Source organism: Danio aesculapii, chromosome 5, assembly GCF_903798145.1.
Source record: "Danio aesculapii chromosome 5, fDanAes4.1, whole genome shotgun sequence".
Lineage (NCBI taxonomy): Eukaryota > Metazoa > Chordata > Actinopteri > Cypriniformes > Danionidae > Danio > Danio aesculapii.
The window spans coordinates 46,205,161-46,225,404 of NC_079439.1; the positions used below are offsets into that span (position 1 = coordinate 46,205,161).

The window sequence follows — 20,244 nt, forward strand, 5'->3', positions numbered from 1 at the left end:
ATGTTTTTAAATAAATTGGTCTTACACTTCTGATTTTTCATAGTATATTTATTAAGCCCGGTACTTTCACCATAAACCGACATATCTACCATTTGGTAGAGGTTGATAATTTAGAAATTATGGGATGTGTTAAAAAAATTAGTGTTAACTAGCGACATTAGGAGTTAAGAAATGCATTCCAAAAAAAGTTTCTTTGATGGGGCAGTTAAAGGGTTAAAGATCGAAATTTAAATGGCACAAAATTAATATAAAATATATTTAAAATACACACAATCGCCTTACAGCAAGAAGGTCGCTGGTTCAAGCCTTGCCTGGGTCAGTTGTCATTTCTGTGTGGAGTTTGCATGTTCTCCCTATGTTCGCGTGGGTTTCCTCCGGGTGCTCCGGTTTCCCCAGAATCCAAAGACATGCGGTATAGGTGAATTTGGTTAAATTGTCCGTAATGTATGTGTGATTGAGAGTGTATGGGTGTTTCACAGTGATGTGTTGCAGCTGGAAGGGCATCCGCTGCGTACAACATATGCTGGATAAGTTGGTGGTTCGTTCCGCTGTGGCTAACCCAGTTTAATAAAGGGACTAAGCCGAATTGAAAATGAATGAATGAACAGTATTACTTATTTTACTTATCTGAATCTTGCTTAAGGGTGACGCAGTGGTGCAGTAGGTAGTGCTGTCGCCTCACAGCAAGAAGGTTGGCGGTTCGAGCCTCGGCTGGGCCAGTTGGCGTTTCTGTGTGTAGTTTGCATGTTCTCCCTGCATTCGCATGGGTTTCCTCCAGGTGCTCCAGTTTCCCCCACAGTCCAAAGGCATGCGGTGTAGGTGAATTGGGTGAGCTTAATTGTCCATGGTGTATGAGTGTGGGTGAGTGTTTATGGATGTTTCCCAGAGATAGGTTGCAGCTGGAAGGGCATCTGCTGCATAAAACATGTGCTGATAAGTTGGCGGTTCATTCTGCTGTGGCGACCCCGAATTAATAAAGGGACTAAGCCGAAATGAAAATGAATGAATATTGCTCAACCTTGTTTTTTGCACCAATTGCTTTATAATCATTAAATTATAATTTATAATATAAATAATTATAATGGAAAATATAATCATCAACTACACTAAAATATATATGATCAAATAGTCCTGACAGCATATGTAACTTAATTCATTGTAACTTATTAAACTAAGTTAATGATGTTCTAATTTAATGTTATGAGTTACACAAGCTGTTTTAAATCAGTTTAATATAATATAAGTTTAATGGACTCATAAGGTTAATTTATTCAGTTCAATTTAAGACAACCAGGATTTTTTACAGTGTATTTTTAGTTTATTTATTTTTTTTAGCTTTCTTTATATTTAAATGTTTATTTAGGTTAATAAAATATTTACTTAAATGATTTTAATATTTACTTTGCTAATATATATTTTTATTAAACATTTTCAATACACTTTTATGCTTCTACTAACATTTTCTCGGAGCCCTAGTGGCCTTTGGGGTGTTTGTACGAAAAAAAAAAAACAGGTTGAAAATCCTTGCTTTATGTTAATTTTGAGAACATTTTATTTTCTGAGAAAATAAAAACAAATCTTACTGCAAACTTCAATTTAATTTTATACATGCATATACCCAAATAAACAGACTTTGATTTTGCTAAAAAAAAATTAGACCACATCTCAAATCACAACGCGCTCCAAAATGCGTGCGACGTCACGTGAAGTCCCGGAAGTAAAACAGGTTTTGATGATGTCACGAAAGTTGCGCCAGTTGTCTGTGCCTTTTTAAACTAAAATAACAATTTTACTGACCGATTTATATTACCTACTACATACTCCGAGCATACTGTTAGCTATTTGTCCATCAAGACTAGCTTCTCGAATGTTTAGAGTGAGTTTTGCTTTAATATATGTGCGCTTTTGTTTATTGCACTTTGGCGCTAATATTTCTGTGGGAAAAATCATCTTCATCAGTACATTATCTGTGTTCAATAAATCTCAATATATGTTTATGAAATCGTGTCGCATTCGTTATAACTCTGTTGTTTTTTCAGATCCAGAGTCTTTGGTCGCTGAGTTTGTCTGTCAATGGAAAGTGAAATACACACCGAGTGGAGCTGGGCTTTAGACGAAGATTTACTTCAGTGAGTACACAATGGCCTGAGATACAAATAATGTTTGTGCTTGGAATAATTCAGCACTAATGTAACTTCTCCATCGGCAGGAATCCAGTTCCAGCAGTGACTCGGCTGGACTCTTCCCCATGGAGCTCATCCGCCGGGCCCTGGTCCACAGAGAGCGGCTTCCCGACAGCGCTGACACCGTATGAAGAATCCAACACGTTTACAGGCAGCAATGAAACGCAGAGCCAAACTGTACAGGTCTGAAACACATCCCAATCACACACTCTGTAAAGTTGATCACCTACATGTTTTAATTGATTGCTGTTTGCACTATAGACGGAGGATTGGACGGAGGAAAGAGCTACGAACACAAATGAGGACTGGGAGTCTGAGATAGTAAGTTTTCAGCAATATCTCAAGTTTTCTTCATGACATGGTGTGTGTAGAATTGAGCACAATGTCTGTGCAAATGTTATAATAAAGCGAAACATGTGCTAAAATGACATTTAAAATGCTTCTAGCTATTTAAATGCTTTTAAATGGGGTAACAGGTTTAGTTTTTTGGTAAATGGTTAGTGTGAGGATGTTTGTGTTCAAGCTAATGTTTGTTTGTGTGATGGTAGTATTGAGCTGCTGGACATATCAACCATGTTTTTGTTCTTGTAAGTGATTTGTCACAAGTATAAAACTAGTTTTCTATGAAATGTGAGACCCTTCAGTTTGAGACCACTAGTGAAAATAATTCTGTTTTTATGATTTTACTTGACATTTTACAAAAATATTTTCATCACAAAATGACAACGTAACATGATGTTTGCATAAATTGACAGTGTTGTAAAGTGCTGTCTGCCAACAACTTTGCTCACATTATTAATGATCTAAAAATAAGGAACCAAATTGCTATTGTCTTACTAGTATCACTAATGTCTTTTTAATGTTTCAAATAGTTATAAAAAAAAAAGTATTGTTTCACAATACAATATTTATGTAAAAATAACACAACATACTTATTCTAATCTGTACTTAATATATATTGTCATATTACTTTTAGTCATTTAGCAGATGTTTTAATCCAAAACGATGTACAAATTGAGGATAATAGAAGCACTTCAGGCCACCAAAGATATATAAATTAATTAAGTGGTCAAAATAAATTTTAATATATTATGTGATTAATAACTGACTGAAGTTTGATCCATAGAGTCCTTTAAAGGGATAGTTCAACAAAAATGAAAATTTACTCTGTTTACTCACTGCCAGGTGGTTTCAAAGTTGGCATGGGTCGGTATAAGTTCCTGACGGTATGATAACCTTGGACAAAAACATCACGATTTGGCAGTATTGTGGTTACTGCTCTAAAATAAGTTCTTTTTAAATGTCCGGGTAAAAAGAAAAGTTTTCCCCATTAAACAAAATACATTTTATGTTAGGAAACATTTCTGCTGTCTTTATTAGTTTCAAAAACACAGATTTCTTTACAACACATTTAAAAAAAAAGCCTTAAAAAACCCTTAAATATACCTTAGGTACGGTATAACAGAAAATTGTAATTTTTGCGTTTAGTTTTAAAACCTTTTGCAAACTGCGGTAAACCTTGAAACCGGTTATGGTCCCATGCCTATTTCAAAGCTTCATTTCAAACACTAATATTGAGTTCACACTGCATGATTTTCATCCTGATTTTCACTCGCTGAGAGGTTTTGTGAACAGCCAACAAATGCCTGAGGTCAGAGGCAAATTGGTGCTCATTCATGCAAGCTATCTATTTCATTGTTTGGATGCTTTTCATCTGATCCATATTTCTGTTTATCTCTGTCTCTTAAGCGTACTTTAGTAGACTGCACTACTGAGTTGAGCGAGCAGTATGAGGCTTTTGTGAAGCAGCAAGCGGCAGAGCAGGAGCAGCACAACCTTCATGTCCACAATCTGCAAAAGACTAGAGATGACAGGAATCATCAGTACCAGGTTCAGCATCACATCTGTACATCACAGACCACCAGCTCTATACACAGCCTGTAGATTATTCATCTCTCATTCATCTTGAGTTGTACATATCCACTGCACATATGCGTTTGTGTTCATATCTATTTGCATACTTCTGATTATTAATAGCAACCTATACATTCATTCATCTATTGTAAATCTCTGATACAGCTAGTATATAATGTTCATAGTACATCCATCTGTAAATATCACCATAGTTTTTCTGTTATTGCACTTGATAACTTATACCTATATCCTCCTGCACTTGCTTCTATTGCACTCCTGGTTAGACCTAAACTTCGTGTTATTGCCTTGTACATGTGTAATGACAATAAAGTTGAATCTAATCTAATCTAGAGGTATTACACTTTTACACATGGTCATATAAATAGCAATAGTTCCCATAAATTAGTCTGGAATGTTGATACCTCAGGATAAAAAATACTACTTCTAGAACCTAATTTTCTCTGTTTTTTTATCATCTGTACAGGATTTTATTGATAAAATTGAGTCTTTGCAAGTTAAATTGAAGCTAAATAGCAGCAAAACCACACGGAAAAACTTCATGGTAAAACGACAAGAGCTGACTGCAGAGAAGGACCGAATGGAAGAGGAGAAAACTAGGTAAACACACATCAAAATGTATGTGAGATCCAGCTACTTTACTACATGCATACAGTTAAAATAAATTGCTGTACTGTATACAAAATAGTAATAGATTTATTCCCTGTTTCCACTGAGTGGTTCGGTTCGGTTTAGTACGCTTTTATGGCCGTTTCCACTGTCAAAAGGCGTACTGAACCGTACCGTACAACTTTTTCAGCACCCTTTCGAAAGGGTACCAAACACGAGAAAGGGTACCAAAGGGTGGAGCTAGACGCGCAGCTAAACACTGATTGCTTACAGAGATAGGTCACAAGCTCGTGTGGAGCTAGCCAGAATGAAAACAAAGGAGCCGTCATGGTTTTTATACACAGCCGAGACATTACACTGTAAGACTATATGCAAATAATAACGAGCCATGGATGACCCAAGCTTAAGCAAACCTTGTCGTGTTGATGTACAGACACAAAGCCAAGAAGAACAATATCTGCTGTGTCCTGTTGTTTTACGAGGCCGTCTAAAGCTGCAAGTGGTTTTCGCTTTCTTCCGGGAGCTCGCGATCACGTCTATATTTGATATAACGAATTTCTTGGGCTGATGATAACGTGTGCGTGTCTCCGCCATCTGATCCATTCAGAAAGAAAAGAACTAAAGCGAACAAAGGAGAAGCCAGACAAACATCAGGAGCAAATTGTTTCAGCAACCTGAATCATGAACAAACTGCCATTTTGATTATCGCATTTTGAACTATTATGAACTCTGAATGACAGAATTACTCTCACAGAGGCTACATGTGCTGGTGAAGATTACAGACACAGATAAGAGGTTTGCACTGACTGTGGGCCATGTTGCGTGATGTTTATGAACCTAAATAAGCACTAAATGTATGCTGTGTGTAGTTTTTCTGTAGTTGGTAACATATCGGAGACTGTAAGGGTCTGTATGTGTTCATATGTTGCATTTATTTATTTATTTCATATAATTACAGATGTTACAGTGGGCTGTTTCGCACTGTCATTGATCTGCAGTTATAATCAAATCATGTTCATAGAAAAGTTAGTATTAAACATTTCTACACAAGTATTTATGTGTATGAAACATCTGTTTTGTGAGAAGTGCTTCTCATATGATTTGTGAACGACCTGTACGGCTTTACTGTAGACATGTATTCGAGCGAGAATACCATCGACTAAAACTCTGTTGTACACCACGCCCACCAAAAGGGTACCCTTGGTAGTGGAAACGCAAGCCTAATAAATGTGACCCACACCAACCCGAACCGTACTGTACTGTACCACTCAGTGCAAACGAGCCATTACATAATAGTAAGTGTATTAATACATTTCAGCTGATTATATTATAGAATTTATTTATATAATTGATTGTATTACATAGATTCTGACATGGTGCTCACGACAAATGTATCACTGTCAATGTTGATGCCAGATGTGCTGCTTAATTTTTTTGTTGAAAAATTTAGGGTGCTGCTTTCACACCTGTAGATCAATTGTTTTGTTCCGAAACAGGGATTGAAACTGTTACATTGTTGCACTTTGTTCTTAGTGCTGTTCGCTTTCACACAGCAAAATTTCTAAATGGACCAAAAGAGCTAAAACAAGTCATGTGCGAGTGAACTCTCCTCACATTGGTCAGAGTTTCACAGTTTATTTCAGTTGTCATGCGTCCTTACTTTAATTTCTGCAGATGAGCGATAAGACATCATAAGCGAAAAGCTGCGATTTAATTTTGACACCCACATCATTAATTGAGCGTGATTGCTGGATTCACATATGGCAAATGAACCTCACTAACCCGGGAAACACAACAGGTTCCAAAACAAAGTCTAAGTGTGAAAGCACCCTTAGACTTTTTCTTCTGAACATTTTTTTACTATAGATGTCACTGTCCCTTTTCATCAATTGTTTGCATCCTTGCTAAAAAGTATAAATCTATTAAATAGTACTCACTCTAAAACTTTTGAAAAGTAACATCTGATATTTTATGGGTATGAGACGAGTCTAAAATGAATCTAAAATTATTTATGTGTGTGTTTTAGACTGGCTCAGGAGCTGGAGGGCACAGAAAAGAAACTTAAGATGCTGATTGAAGAACAGAGTCAAGAGAAGTAAACATTCAAGACATAAAAGCAGAACCACCACCTACAGTACCAGGCATCTGTGTTTTATATGTTTATTTATTTTTATTTTGTTATTTTAGGCTGTCCTGGGAGCAGGAAATAGCAGACTTGAGGGTGGAGATGGAGACGCTGTGCAGACAGGCAGAACAGGCCAGTCAGACGGTTCTTCAGGATGAGGTCAGACACTGCAAACATCTACTAGAAAAACCTCCAGTCGGTGTGAAGAAGCATGTATATTATTGTCTCATTGTGTATCTGTTCATGTGCGCAGATAGCTGCACTTGAGATGCAGGAAAAGCTAGCTCTTTCCCAAGTGGAAGACTGGATTATCGATGCTGAAAAATATCTGAATTTTCTCAGGTACTTCGTGTGAATTGATGTTTAACATATATGCACGTGTGTTAAGTGTACATGCACACAAGATCAAATGAATTCATATTTTTTCTGGACAGATTAAGTCCTTCCCAGCAGCACCTGCACCAGCGGCAGAAGTGGGAGCATAATGTGGCATTAGTTCGCAATAGTGTGGTAGGGCTAAAGGTGAGGGTATACCTCATTTTAGGGGATTACGGGGGTGGGGGGGAAAGAGTTTTTTCCTTACTTTGTCTTACTCTGTTTTTCTTTTGCAGAATAAGTATAATGAAAATCATCAACTCCTGCAGAGAGGGGAACAGTTGGACAGTTTACCTTTAGTCCAGCTGCCATCACTTCCACCAGTGCCTACGGTGAGGGCCAGTTTATTCATATACATATAGATAGTATCATTCACTATCATTCTCTATCAATTATTCAATTTTTAAAAAGTTTTTTTATGCTCGTGTGAGCATTTATTTAATCAGACGTACAGCAGAAATTGTATTAATATGAAATATAGTGCTACTACAAATTAAAAATACATTTACCTAGGTTTCTGGAGTGTAAACAGTGTTTATTTGAAAATTAGATTTGTTTTGTCATTTTAGAAACATAATAAAATGAATCCTAGATGGAGAAGGGATTAAACTCTTACAACGTTTGAGCGTACTGTATCGCACATCGTGCTTATTATAGAATGAACCTTCTAGCAGAGAGCTGCTAAAAATGATTGACTGTATTACAATGGTTTGAACATGATGTGACCATGTTTGTAGTTTGTTTTGTGAGCTGACCTAGTCAGTGCAGAACATTTGTCTAGTCTCAGAGCTACAGTGCAGTGTTTTGTTCTTTTAGAAATCTAGTCAATTACATAATATACTATTCTAAGTCAGTTAGTTGCTTTGTTTCTAAACAAACACTTTTTTTAGTATGGATAAATTTGACAGTAAAACCTCTAGGAGCTGATGGCAAGCATAGACTGTAAAAGATATGGACGTATTATTCATAACTTAATCCATAGGTTTCTGAAGAGCACAAATGGGCATGGCCAACCATCTGCATTTTGTTTGAGCGTAATCGCAACAACCAGAGATAACCAAAAAAGGCTGAAGAGGCAAAGCATGAGTGAAGTTACAGATGCCTGCTAGCATTTTGCCTAGACGGGCAAATTCTGACCACATGTGTTTGGTTATACACTATATCAATAAAGTGTTTGGACTTTTAAAAACACTATTGTAATACATTGAGCCACTAAGCGTTGTTCTTAAGATGATTTTACACAGGAGAAAAATGCGAAATACTTCCAAATACTTTAAATGCAAGGCTATTTATGAAATCCAGGCATAACACGGTATGACATCGTTTTAGATAGCCTACAGCTAATTAATCTGTCAGATTCTGGAGTGCATTCAAGCTCGATATAATAAAATTATAAATTGTCTTAAACGAATACATTTATAGATATGGTATATATCAGAATTTCACTCACCTGGCAAATTAAAGCCCCTTGAATGGTTTGTGGGCACAATTAAGTGCACCCAGCATGCCATATTATATGATAATTGTAAGAAATAATTCTAAAAGGCAATTGACTGTGTAAAGCCACATAAAACCAAGCAAAAAAAACCTATATATATGCCGAGTTCAGCGGCTAATCAGCCGGAATGAGGTGATGGTGTGTTCAAAGCAGTTGTAAAAATTACTTTACAGACATAACTGTTTTTGTAACCGTTTCGCTGTCAATACTTAGCCAACAAAACTATTTTTTTGGTTTTGTTTTGTGAAACTTTGCTGTATATAATAACTGTTTTATAAAGGCAATAATATCTGTGAAGCTGTGGTTTACAGTGAATTTATAACAGCTAAGGGGTTTTAGGGTGTTTTACTCTGCTAATTAAATTCACTGTAAACCACAGCTTGGAGCTTATTGCTTTATTTTATTGTATAAAATACTTATATTTTATCTATTATATTGTAAAGAACAAATTACCATTCAGGGATTTTCTTTATTATCTTTTGGTATTCATATTTTAAGTGGCGTACTGGATATTGTTAGATCACAGTAGTCGAACAGTCCTACTGATGTGAAGAAAGGTTTCTACTGTATATAACTTCTATCTTTTGCTTTTCATAGTTGGAGATGATAATGAATCCTCTTCAGAATACTTCGTCCCATCCTGTTTTCAACAATGGTCTACCAACTACAACAACTTCTCCTCCCATAATTCATACCCAGCTCCACCATTCGGTTACACCACCCCAGAGAGCCACACCACCACTTTCTGCCCCATCTCCTCAAAACACACCATACCTAGCCAACACTATAGGTACACAATCTTCACACGTCCCAAAGATGTATGGCCCTATGACAACTCATTTACCTTCCTCTCAAATACCCATGCAAACCATCGGCCCACCTCCACCATCATCTCACGCTCCTGTCACACCAGCGCCACATGCCTTACATCAAACACATGGAGGCGCCTCCTACGCACCCTCAGTTACACCAGCAAGCAACTTTGCTGCATTAAAAAATAGTCATGGAGCCAATTTTCAACCCCAAGCTGCAGTGCGTCTTCCCCAAACGTTCATGCAAACCACATCTATACGAAACCCCTCCCCCCAGCCCCTTCCTTCCAATCCGGCACCGGCAGGCAAACTGGACAAGCTGCTGGAGAGACTGGGCTCACATTTCCCACAGTGCACAAGGTACTGAGCTCATGTTTACGTTTAGCTACTTCATGCGTTTGCACTGAGGAATATATTCGATTATAAATACAGCACGTGTACATTCAAAACAGACTGCACAAAATGCTTCAGGGGACTTCCAGACCTTCAGTAGCTCAAATGAAACTGAAAGTTCTACGTTGCTTTCTTGGAGCTTAATGATCATTTTCAATTAAATTAGTGACTCTAAATCTTCTAAATGATCAGGTGTAAATAAAACACATCTGATCAGAAGAAAGTGCACGAAATGACAACTGTAAATGAGCCCAAACTGTTTTCTAAGCTTGATTTATCTGTATGACTTAGGGTTGTGCAATATGGGCAAAAAAGGGCATGATTTTTTGAACAAGTGCCATTTCGATTTTAATCACGATTTTGTCACAGACAGACTGAATCTGTGGTTACAGTGTGAATCTGAAACCTTTTTCAAAAGAAAAACTATAGGATCTTTATCAAAGACCTGTAACATGTCTCTAAAACAGACTAAATAAAATAAAAATCATCTTGTAAAGCTGTAACAAATTGTCTCTAGAACAGACCTATGGCAGAACAAATGTGTGTGTGTGTGAGCGCGCAAACTCAATTAAGGCTCCGATGTTTTGCTTGACCAAATATCAAAAGTAGTTGCAAGTGTGTTCACAGATTTCTTTTGTCATGCATAGATCTGCTGTGAAATAGGCTGTCTTTTGCGGACAAGTCCATTATTTCCAATGGAGACGCGTAGATTGTGTGCACATATTGTGAGTAGCGCACCCGCATATTCCAGGTGCACCCAGCTGAAAACATCTCTTTTCAGACAAACTTTAAATGTTACTTTTCAGAATGCCGCACCGCGAGTCACGCAACAAGAACTGTCCGATCAGCTTCATACTTTGTATGGAATATACACATTTTGGTTACTTCAGACAAACACAAGAGACCCAAGCACCTTGTGCTTTTTAATTCTATCCATGCATAAAACTTGTATCGTAACTGCAGCAATATTTAGTTACTTTGTCATCCTCTGAGAAAACGATTGATGGTCACCAAGCAATGACAAAGGAGCGACCGCACAGCATGTTGAAAAATCTGAAGTGACACGCTCACACTTCCCACATGCTTTTAGACACAATATATGACTGACTGACAGATTACCTGATTCTGCCATATATCAGCCTTCCTGGATCCAAAGTAACTTAATCCCACGCAACAGATGTTGACTTTTTTTGGTTCTCCTGTGCTGAACTCATCATCCCTTTATACGCAGGATTTAGTCTCCTGTTCTTGCGCTGTTTTGTCGCGCTGTGTTATGATTAATTTAAATACCATACTGCGGGAAAACCGAAATTTCAATACGATTTCAATTAATCGCGCAGCCCTTGTATGAATGAATACATTTTTGTGCTTTAGTTTTTAGATTTCAGGTTGTTGGTTGTGGTAATGTAGTAACTTTTACACACTATTTGTGTTTTTAGGGATCAGTTAACTCGTGTACTACAGCAAATCAAGAGTGAGCGTGGTACTATGGCTGGCATGTCGATGGATGATGTCACTCAGCAAGTGGCACAGAGACTTGTACAGAACCAAAGACCGGTGCGACCACACTTTTCTCTCTCTTTCTCATTGAATTTTCAGTTTCTTTTCTCTGTTCTGTGCATTGCTTATATGTTTCACTGTTGGTTTAGCCACCAGGCCCTATAGCACCTCCATCTGGAGCCAGAGCTTTTCCTGGTTCTGTTGGTCCAATCCACCGTCCTGTAGCGCATCCACCACATCCCATCCGGCCTCATTTCCGACCCCCAGTTTCTCAGGTGTTTCACACAAGACCCCCACAGGTAAAATGCAAATTTAATACATTTTTCTTAAAGGGGACTATCATGAAATGTCTGCATTCAGAATTATACAATGTTAAAGACTTTAACAGTGTTAAAGATCTGGACTCATATGCAAATCATAGACCCAGTGGTAAAAGGTTTGCATATTTATATTTCTTTGTCAAAAATCGTACTCATGGGTTAGAACCTGTTTCGGAATTTTATTTTTTCCAAGCATGGTTCCAGCTGACATCATGAAGAGTGAACTTCTCATAAGGCCACTTGTAGTTTATTTGACTCTTCCACGCATAAGTTTCAAATACTTAAGCTGACCCCGCTGCGTGAGTTTTTTTTATGTCATCGAGTGACTGCATCACTTTTATATGGCCTTTGCGATGTGTCTGGTATTTCACTTGTCATAGTTCAGCCCTATGCTGTACAATGGAGAGATTAAAGTGGATTCACAATAATACAATTCATTAACTTCTCCAAAACTACACGAAAGTTAAGTGGCTGTTTAACTCTTTAGGCCAGGCTACCTAGCCAGTGCCAGACAACTGGCACAGAATAAAACCAACCGTTTTCACCTGGAGTCAGCTGTGCCAGACTCAACCAAAAAGCTGCATGTGAACACCCCAAACGGATGACAGCCAACAGAAATAAGAGTATTTTTCCACTTCCGGTGGATCAGTGAACTATTTTCTCAATCCACCTGAACTTTTGATGTGCAGATACCTGGTCTTTTGGGATGTACAATGACAGTGATGTGATCAGCTGATGAATTCAGATCTGTTTTCCCATGAGAGATGGTGCTGAGGAACAAGCATGGTGCTTGTCAAATTTAAATGCAATTTTAAATTTAAAAGTTTAATGCAAAATTAAACATTTGTGTTTCGTATACACTCTGGTATCTATGAAATATGGCAATGATAATCATACAGGTAATCTGTCAATGTGTTAATCACAACTGATACACACAGTATGGGTAACTAGAACCTTCACTATATTCGTCTCTCAGTTAAAAACTAAAGACATTTTGGAGAAAGATGCATGCAGTTAATCTCAGTAGGTGCTCAAGATTAAAGGGAACAATTCACCCCAAAATTTTCTCACCGTTTACTCACCCTCAAATCAAGTTGAGCTTTATTATCATTCCGCTACATGTGTGGACATACAGAGGAGCGAAATGTCCTCTCTCACAGGACAACGGTGCTACATAAATTAATTGTGCAACCTGATGCAAGAGTCAGAGAGATGAGAGGGTGTCTTTTCTACAGGTGGTTTGTTAAGCCCACTCACCTCTATGGGACATACTCAGGAAGTTTTTCCCAGACCTTTATGAGTTTCTTTATTCTGTTCATTGACATCTACTATAGATGGTTACTGGTTTCCAGATTTCTTCAAGATATCTTTTTCTGAGGAAGAAGAAAGTCAAACATCATTGATGAGTAAACGATGACAGAATTTACAGTTGGGGTGAAATATATCTTTTATATTAGATTGGACAAAATGAGGATGATACCCTTTTTTAAATCCAATGGTGGATAGTAATAAAGTACTTTTACTTTGTAACTACTTAAGTACGTGTTTTTTTCCCAAGTAATCTCCACTTTAGATGTTGTTTTACTACATTGTAAAGTATAATACATTTTACCTCAACATTTCATAAAACTATATGGTTTGTGTTATTCAACAGCTGATTCAAATAATCTGGTCGAAGTGAGTAGGAGAACAGGAGAACCAGTTTTTTGTTTTCCAAGAGATTGTGCTTGAGCCTTGAAGCTGTTCTGATACATGACAGTCTATCTGTGCTGAGCACTGTGGGCAGGACACACTGTGTCTGTGAGCAGTTGGTTGTTGTGGCTGTGTGGTTTAATCCTTGTCCTTGTGGGATATGTCAGCCACATACTGCACTCAGGTTCTGACATGAAGTCCTGTGGTCATTCAGACACTTACCATGTGTGCGTGTGTCATTTAATTTGAGTTTAGACACACCAGATGGTTAATGGAACCAGTGAGGGGAAAATAAATATTGTAATTTTTAGCACTTCTACATCAAGTTTTTTATGTAATTGGATGTAAATAGTTGGCCTTCATTCCAGAAGAGTTTGAAATTGTCAATAAAATTAAGTCATGTTTTTTGGAGCCATGTATTTCGACCAGGGTTGGAAATTTTAGGTTGATTCGTTTGTATTTAATGAATAATGAAGCACCACCTAAATGTAATTACTGCCAAGCTGCTCTTATGAAACATATTTTGTTGGAATAAATAAATAAATTTTGACCAGGGGTGTGGAACGGTGATACTGGTGGGCTCTGCAGGGTTCCTACCCCAATAAAACACAGATGAGCAACCTAATCAAGGTGTTTAGAATTGGTGTAGGTATTTTTTCAGGTTTGAAGCTAAACAGTGACCCTCCAAGTTCAAGCTTTCCCACTCATCATTTAACCCAAGGAGCCTTGGAAACATAAATGATCGTCTTGTAGAGCTGTGCAATTAATTAAAGTCATCTAAATCAACATTCAGAACCTATAATCGATCTATTTTTTCCAGGACGATTTCTTCAATTACTTTTTCCTAAGTGTCATGTGACCTCGCTCTGTTAAAGTCTGTAGCTGATTTCTACTTCCGTGGCCACTTTGCAGCCACATTTGATTCGGACAAGTGGGACGATGGACTCATTCTTGAGCCTTACTTTGCTCTACATTGACAATGATTGGAAGCTGAGCCAGAGATGCCTTTAGATGGCATATAAAACTGTGTCAGTGAACTATGAGGACAAAAAAATAAAGTAATCGTTCATTAATCGTAATCGACTTAAAATGTTAAATGAATTGAGATTTTGATTTAGGGCCAAATCGGCCAGCCCTATCGTCTTGTACTGATTCTTCACCCATTTTCATCAGTGGTTCATATCGGTTCTGAAGTTGTACACAATTGGTGGAATACCCATGTTGGCATTTATTTGGAGTAGAGAATACTAAAGCAGCAGCATATGATCCACATGATCTGGTCCCACAACTACCCTTTAGTCTCACACCTGGTTTATGCCATCGATTTGCATGCTCATTTTTAATCTTCCACCTGTTGAGTAGCTCTAGATTTACAGGACTCACCAGCTGTATGTTGTATTGGTCCACAATGAAGTTTTCCTGTGTGCTCTGGCAGTTCTGGGAAGATTGAATGTATCTTTGTTTCAAAAACTGTAATTGTTTTTAGAAGTCTGTGGGCGTTTGTGCAGCACAGATATTCTGAACCATTTTAAACAAGAGGCATTTTCATCTGATGATAGGCGGCTGTGTTTTTCTACGTCAGCGGAAGGTTGTGTAGTCAAAGATTCTGCTATTAGTAGTGAAATTCTAGTCCAGAAAGTTTGTAGATTTAGTGTTGATGTTCAAGCTGTGTTGTTTGAGCACAGTGCTAATGAGCGGAAATTAAAATTAAGAGATAAAATGCGGAAGTGCAAAGCATGGAGCCTTAAGCAAAAATGTTCAAGCAGTAAATAAATATAGTAAAGTAAATCTATTTTTTTTTAAAGCTACTATGTTAACGTACAGTGCAATTTACTGTATATTATTTCTAAAATATAACCATTAACATGTTAAAAAAGCAATGAGTGTTCAGATTATATTCAATTCACTTTTATTTGTATAGCGCTTTTACAATGTAGATTGTGTGAAAGCAGCTTCACATGAAAGATCATAGTAAATTAAAGTTTTCACTGTTTAAGTTCAGTTCAGTTTAGCTCAGTTCATTGTGGTTTATTGTATGTATGTTTTGAAATTATTTTCAATATTTTGTTTCATTCAATTGTAGATCCTCATTAACATATACACTTTTTCTCTGTCCCTCGTTCAGTCTGCTCCCCGTAAATTTTGTTTAATGTGTCAAAATCCTGTGGACACTGCAACCCAGTACAACACAAACTGCTCCCATATAATGCACAAAGACGTAAGTGTGAAACTTTCACTAAATATGTTTAAGCCATGGCTATGTCTATGTCTTTATTAACCATGTAATTGTTTCTCCTTTGCTTTAGTGTGTTAGTGTTTGGCTGAAGACCAGTAAAAATAATTCCTGTCCCTTCTGCCCATCCAAATGAGGACCGACTTAAAGAAGAAGAAAAGAAAGTCACACTCAGCTGAGCCAATACCTACAAAAAAGGGAAGTGTAATGATCATATTAATAGTTATCAAGGCATTAAGTTTTGGTCATTTCATGATAACGATGTAGTTAATTATTTTTATAAGGACAGCATGTTGATATACTAATTGATGTTATTTAGCAGATCAGGGGAGATCCTCTTAATATGAATTATACTTATTTCAGTATTCAGTGTTATTCCAAAGATTTTCAAACATACCCTGAAGTATAATCCTCATTATGTAAGCTTTTCATAAAGGTGTGTAACTTAAACCTCTGAAGAAGACGACGATGTTTCTTTCACAACGTTTCCAAGTGATACAAAACTGTACCTAGCTGGAAAATGTTCTTTAATTCTGTATTTTATTAAATTAAGCATCCACCTAGGCATTTATGTGTAGTTTTTATACATAAAACGACAAATAAATTGATTAATGACTTTGTTTTGAACTGAATTTTTTTATTGAGATTTAATATTAAGGTTTAAAATAAATTATAATATTGTTTAAAGTAATAAACTGTATTGTGATCATATAACATAAGAAAAAAAAACACTGACTCTATTCTTTTTTTTTTTTTGTGTGATTTTTATTTTGTGCATTATTTAACTTGAACATAATAAACATTCATCACACAACCTTTGGATCTTCTCTCCTTCCATCACCAAATGCAAGATTAATCGTTCTTTGATGTTGTCTGAGGATTTGCGTGTGCACTTTTATGCCTGGATGGCCTTGGCGATGGTCTCGTACATCTGTGCAAACGTGGTCCTCACGTTGTCCATGTAGGGCTCCATGCGGGTCTGGAGGTCCTGGGTGTGTGGGGCGATCTTCTCCCTGGCCTCCTCGACAGCCTTCACCAGCTGCTCCTTGTACTCCTCGGCATAGGGGGCGGCCATGGTCCTCAGCTCCTCCAGACGCTCGGTCAGCTTGGTGCGAACAGCCTCGACCATCGGCACAAACTTGGACTTGGTTTCCTCAACGTTGGACTCGAAGGCCTTCCTAATGTCGTCCATCAGGGGCTCCAGCTTGGCACGCAGCTGCTCAGCGTTTTGGCGGTTCAGAGTGGAGTACTCCTGGAAGACGGGCTCCAGCTTCTCACGGTACTCATCGAAGTGCTTCTGCATCACGGTGTACAGCTCGGCACGGTGGGGCTCCAGCTTGGACCGGAGATCCTCAACGTCAGTCATGACCCGCTCACGCAGCTGCTTGGTGTTTTCCATCAACTGGGTGGAGATGGTTTCGGCGTAGGGGGTCAGAGCCTGGGAGGTGGTCTGGGCATATTCCTGGAGCTTGGTCAAGCTCTCTGAAAGCTGAAGTCTGGAGAGAAAGGAACATGAAGGTAAACTCAGACGAACTGCTTCAGTTAAAGCTGGAGCTTAGGTTCTTACATATAATTGTGCTCCTTTTAACACCAGAGGAGAACTGAGTCTGTTTTTTTTCAAGATTTTTTTCTGTACTATTGTTAACTTCTGGAGTTCAGGTTTCTTGCTGTTGTCACCTTTGGCTTGCTCAGTTTCTCAGTTAATATTCAGTAATATTCTAACCACTAAGGGTTTATAAAAAAGTTTGGACTGAACTGAGCTAAAAAAATCATACTGGCTTAGTGACACTGAAAAGGAATTTACAACTTTACAAACCATAAAGTCATGCAGATTTGAGATTATGACAAACAGAATTGTGAAATTCTAACTAACAATTAGTTTCTAAAACGGTTAGCTGGTTGAGCTATTTGACATGAATAGGTATATGAATGGAACATTGCAGTTTACTTTTTCGTGGCTGACCAGTAACTCCTTTTTTGGCTACATTTCTGTCCTGAACTATGAAAAAAACAATACTTTTTTGTTGTTAAAAATAGCCAAAATCAATGAAAATCAATAATTTCATATTATTGTAGAATATTCTATATTTCGATGAACAAAACTATCATCTAATGATGTTTTCGTATTGATTAACGTGTGGTTAGTGACTGTGGGATCCTGTTCACCCAGCGTCAGCACGAAAGAGATTTAGGCCTACTATAGTTTATGTGGAGATAATAAATGAATGAACATCCTAAGGTTTGTCAGTACATACAGGACAACGAACTGAAATGTACGGTGAATTGCATAATTTGTGTTCCAACTGCAGAAAAGCATGACACAAACATATTTACCAGCATCAAAAACTCGTTCGTTAACAAGATTTTCAAATGAGTAAGTCAATGCCATCTGTCCTGTTTTTATTGCTGAGAAATATGATCACTCTAATTTTATGATGCAAACTTGAAAATGTTTCTGAATGATGTTGATAATGATAATAAAATAGACGAACATGCACCTAAAACAGGAAAACAGTCAATGAACGCTATATACAAATATGCTAGTCTACTCGCATTTGAAATCAGAATTATTAGCCCCCCCTTTGAATTTTTTTTTCTTCTTTAAATATTTTCCAAATGAAATTTTCACAGTATGTCTGATAATAGTTTTTGTTCTAGAGAAAGTCTTATTTGTTTTATTTCAGCTACAATAAAAGCAGCTTTTAATTTTTTTTAAACCATTTTAAGGTCAAAATGATTAGCCCCTTCAAGCTATATATTTTTTTTCGATAGCCTACAGAACAAACCATCGTTATACAATAACTTGCATAATTACCCTAACCTGCCTAATTAACCCAGTTAAGCCTTTTAATGTCACTTTAAGCTGTATAGAAGTGTCTTGAAAAATATCTAGTCAAATATTATTTACTGTCATCATGGCAAAGATAAAATAAATCAGTTATTAGAGATAAGCTAGTAAAACTATTATGATTTACATAATATTACATCTCTTAAACAGAAGTTGGGGGAAAAAATAAACAGGTGGACTAATAATTCAGGGGGGTTAGTAATTCTAACTTCAACTGTAAGTAGGCCTATAACAATACTGCAACAGTATTTCTTAATTGAGAGACTTGCCAGAATGTTAACCAAAGTTCGAAATTCTCTTTTAGCTAAAATGATGACGGTAAATTTTAAGAAAAAAACAAACTACAAAACAAGATTAAGACAAAAAAGCAAAGGAAACCGAGTGAGATCCATTAAAACATCATGTGCAGGGAAGTCTCTTACTTGTACTGCTCATAGTCGGTTCCGTCCAGGTTGTCAAGGGCCTTCTCAGCCTGATCCTTGACCTGGTTCAGGTACACCAAGGCTGCTGCCTTGTAGTGCTCCAGCTGGGTCGGGGCATCAGCCTGGAATAAATTGGCCTGGGAACCTGAGGAAATATACGAGAGAGATTTCAGAATCCAAAGTGATTCATTACTTATGACCCTTTAAAAAGATAGATCACCCAAAAATGAACATTCTTTTATCATTGACTCACCCTTTACTTGCTCTAAACATATTTGAATTTCTTTGTTCTGTTGAACACAATAGAAGACATTTTGAAAAAGGCTGGTTGCTCAGACTCATTGGCTTCCATAGTAATGATTTCCTACTATGAAAGTAGCAAGCAGCATTCTTCCAAATATTTGTGTTCAAAAGGAGAACAAAAGCTTCTAAATGTTTAAAACCTGAGGGAAAATCAACCATGAGGTAATTCATTTTCATTATTGGGTGAACTCTCCATTTAAAGACATGGTCAAACTGTCACTGTGAAAACTAAACCGTTAACAAAATAATCAGTTTCATTATTTTTTAAGTAATTTGTACATTTAAATGACTAAACAAAACACTACGACATTGATGTGAAATGAGAAGCAAGGCATGTTACTTACCCAAAGCCAAGAGAAGAGTCAGTGCAAGAGCCACGAATTTCATGATTAAGCCCTGAAAGAAAACCAAAAATATTATACCCTCATGCCTTTTAACCAAGGTCTACTTTGATACTGTGCTCAGCTGTGCCTATGCTAAAGTCTGTGTTCTCTTTGTTTGTCCATTCCTGCTGTTTGAGCTCTTACCTGAGAGGTGCTGCTCTGAATGTTCGAGGACAGACAGCGCAGGCAGGGCTCTTTTATACTGCAGGAACGGTGCCTGTGTGGAGTTGACCCCTGTCCTCTTACACATCAGAGGTCCAAAGGGTGAGTGCAATAAGAGATGCCTTTCAGATATCTGTAGACACGTCGATGCACTGTCAGTCTCACATATCACATGCGTTCAGTAATATCGTTTCTGTCAGAAAACATGCCACTTAAAAGGTTAAAAGCAGCGCTTTTTAATTACAGTTGTTAAACAACAGTAGATCAAATAGCAGTAACAGCAACTTTGGGATGTTTTGTAGTTCTTGGGACAATTATATTCTGAATGCATTCTGAAATTGAGCAACTTTATATTTTGATGTAGCAACAAGTACAGTGTACAGTGTAAATTAGTAAAATTATTATTTTATCTATTTCTCAGGGAATATGGATGCTATATTTTGGTTCATTTAAA

At 37.3% G+C, this 20,244-nt stretch overlaps 2 protein-coding genes across 2 annotated transcripts; one reads left to right on the forward strand and one right to left on the reverse strand.

The window, feature by feature from the left end:
* Positions 1-1,710: 1,710 nt before the first annotated feature.
* On the forward strand, positions 1,711-16,304 carry rnf214 (ring finger protein 214). Its single transcript, XM_056458336.1, has 16 exons — positions 1,711-1,876; positions 2,040-2,129; positions 2,210-2,366; positions 2,445-2,504; positions 3,933-4,073; positions 4,582-4,715; positions 6,751-6,819; positions 6,912-7,008; positions 7,103-7,191; positions 7,284-7,371; positions 7,461-7,556; positions 9,320-9,894; positions 11,367-11,484; positions 11,577-11,726; positions 15,565-15,657; positions 15,746-16,304. Exons 2-16 carry the CDS (start codon positions 2,074-2,076, stop codon positions 15,806-15,808), a joined length of 1,986 nt encoding a protein of 661 aa, XP_056314311.1. The 5' UTR covers positions 1,711-1,876; positions 2,040-2,073; the 3' UTR covers positions 15,809-16,304.
* A 108-nt stretch (positions 16,305-16,412) lies between these two features.
* apoa1a (apolipoprotein A-Ia) lies at positions 16,413-19,826 on the reverse strand. The gene is made up of 4 exons (XM_056458337.1): positions 19,773-19,826; positions 19,590-19,641; positions 18,943-19,087; positions 16,413-17,168 (listed from the first exon to the last, which is right to left on the reverse strand). The coding sequence occupies exons 2-4, from the start codon at positions 19,630-19,632 to the stop codon at positions 16,568-16,570; spliced, it is 789 nt and encodes a 262-aa protein (XP_056314312.1). The 5' UTR covers positions 19,633-19,641; positions 19,773-19,826; the 3' UTR covers positions 16,413-16,567.
* Between the last annotated feature and the right edge of the window lie 418 nt (positions 19,827-20,244).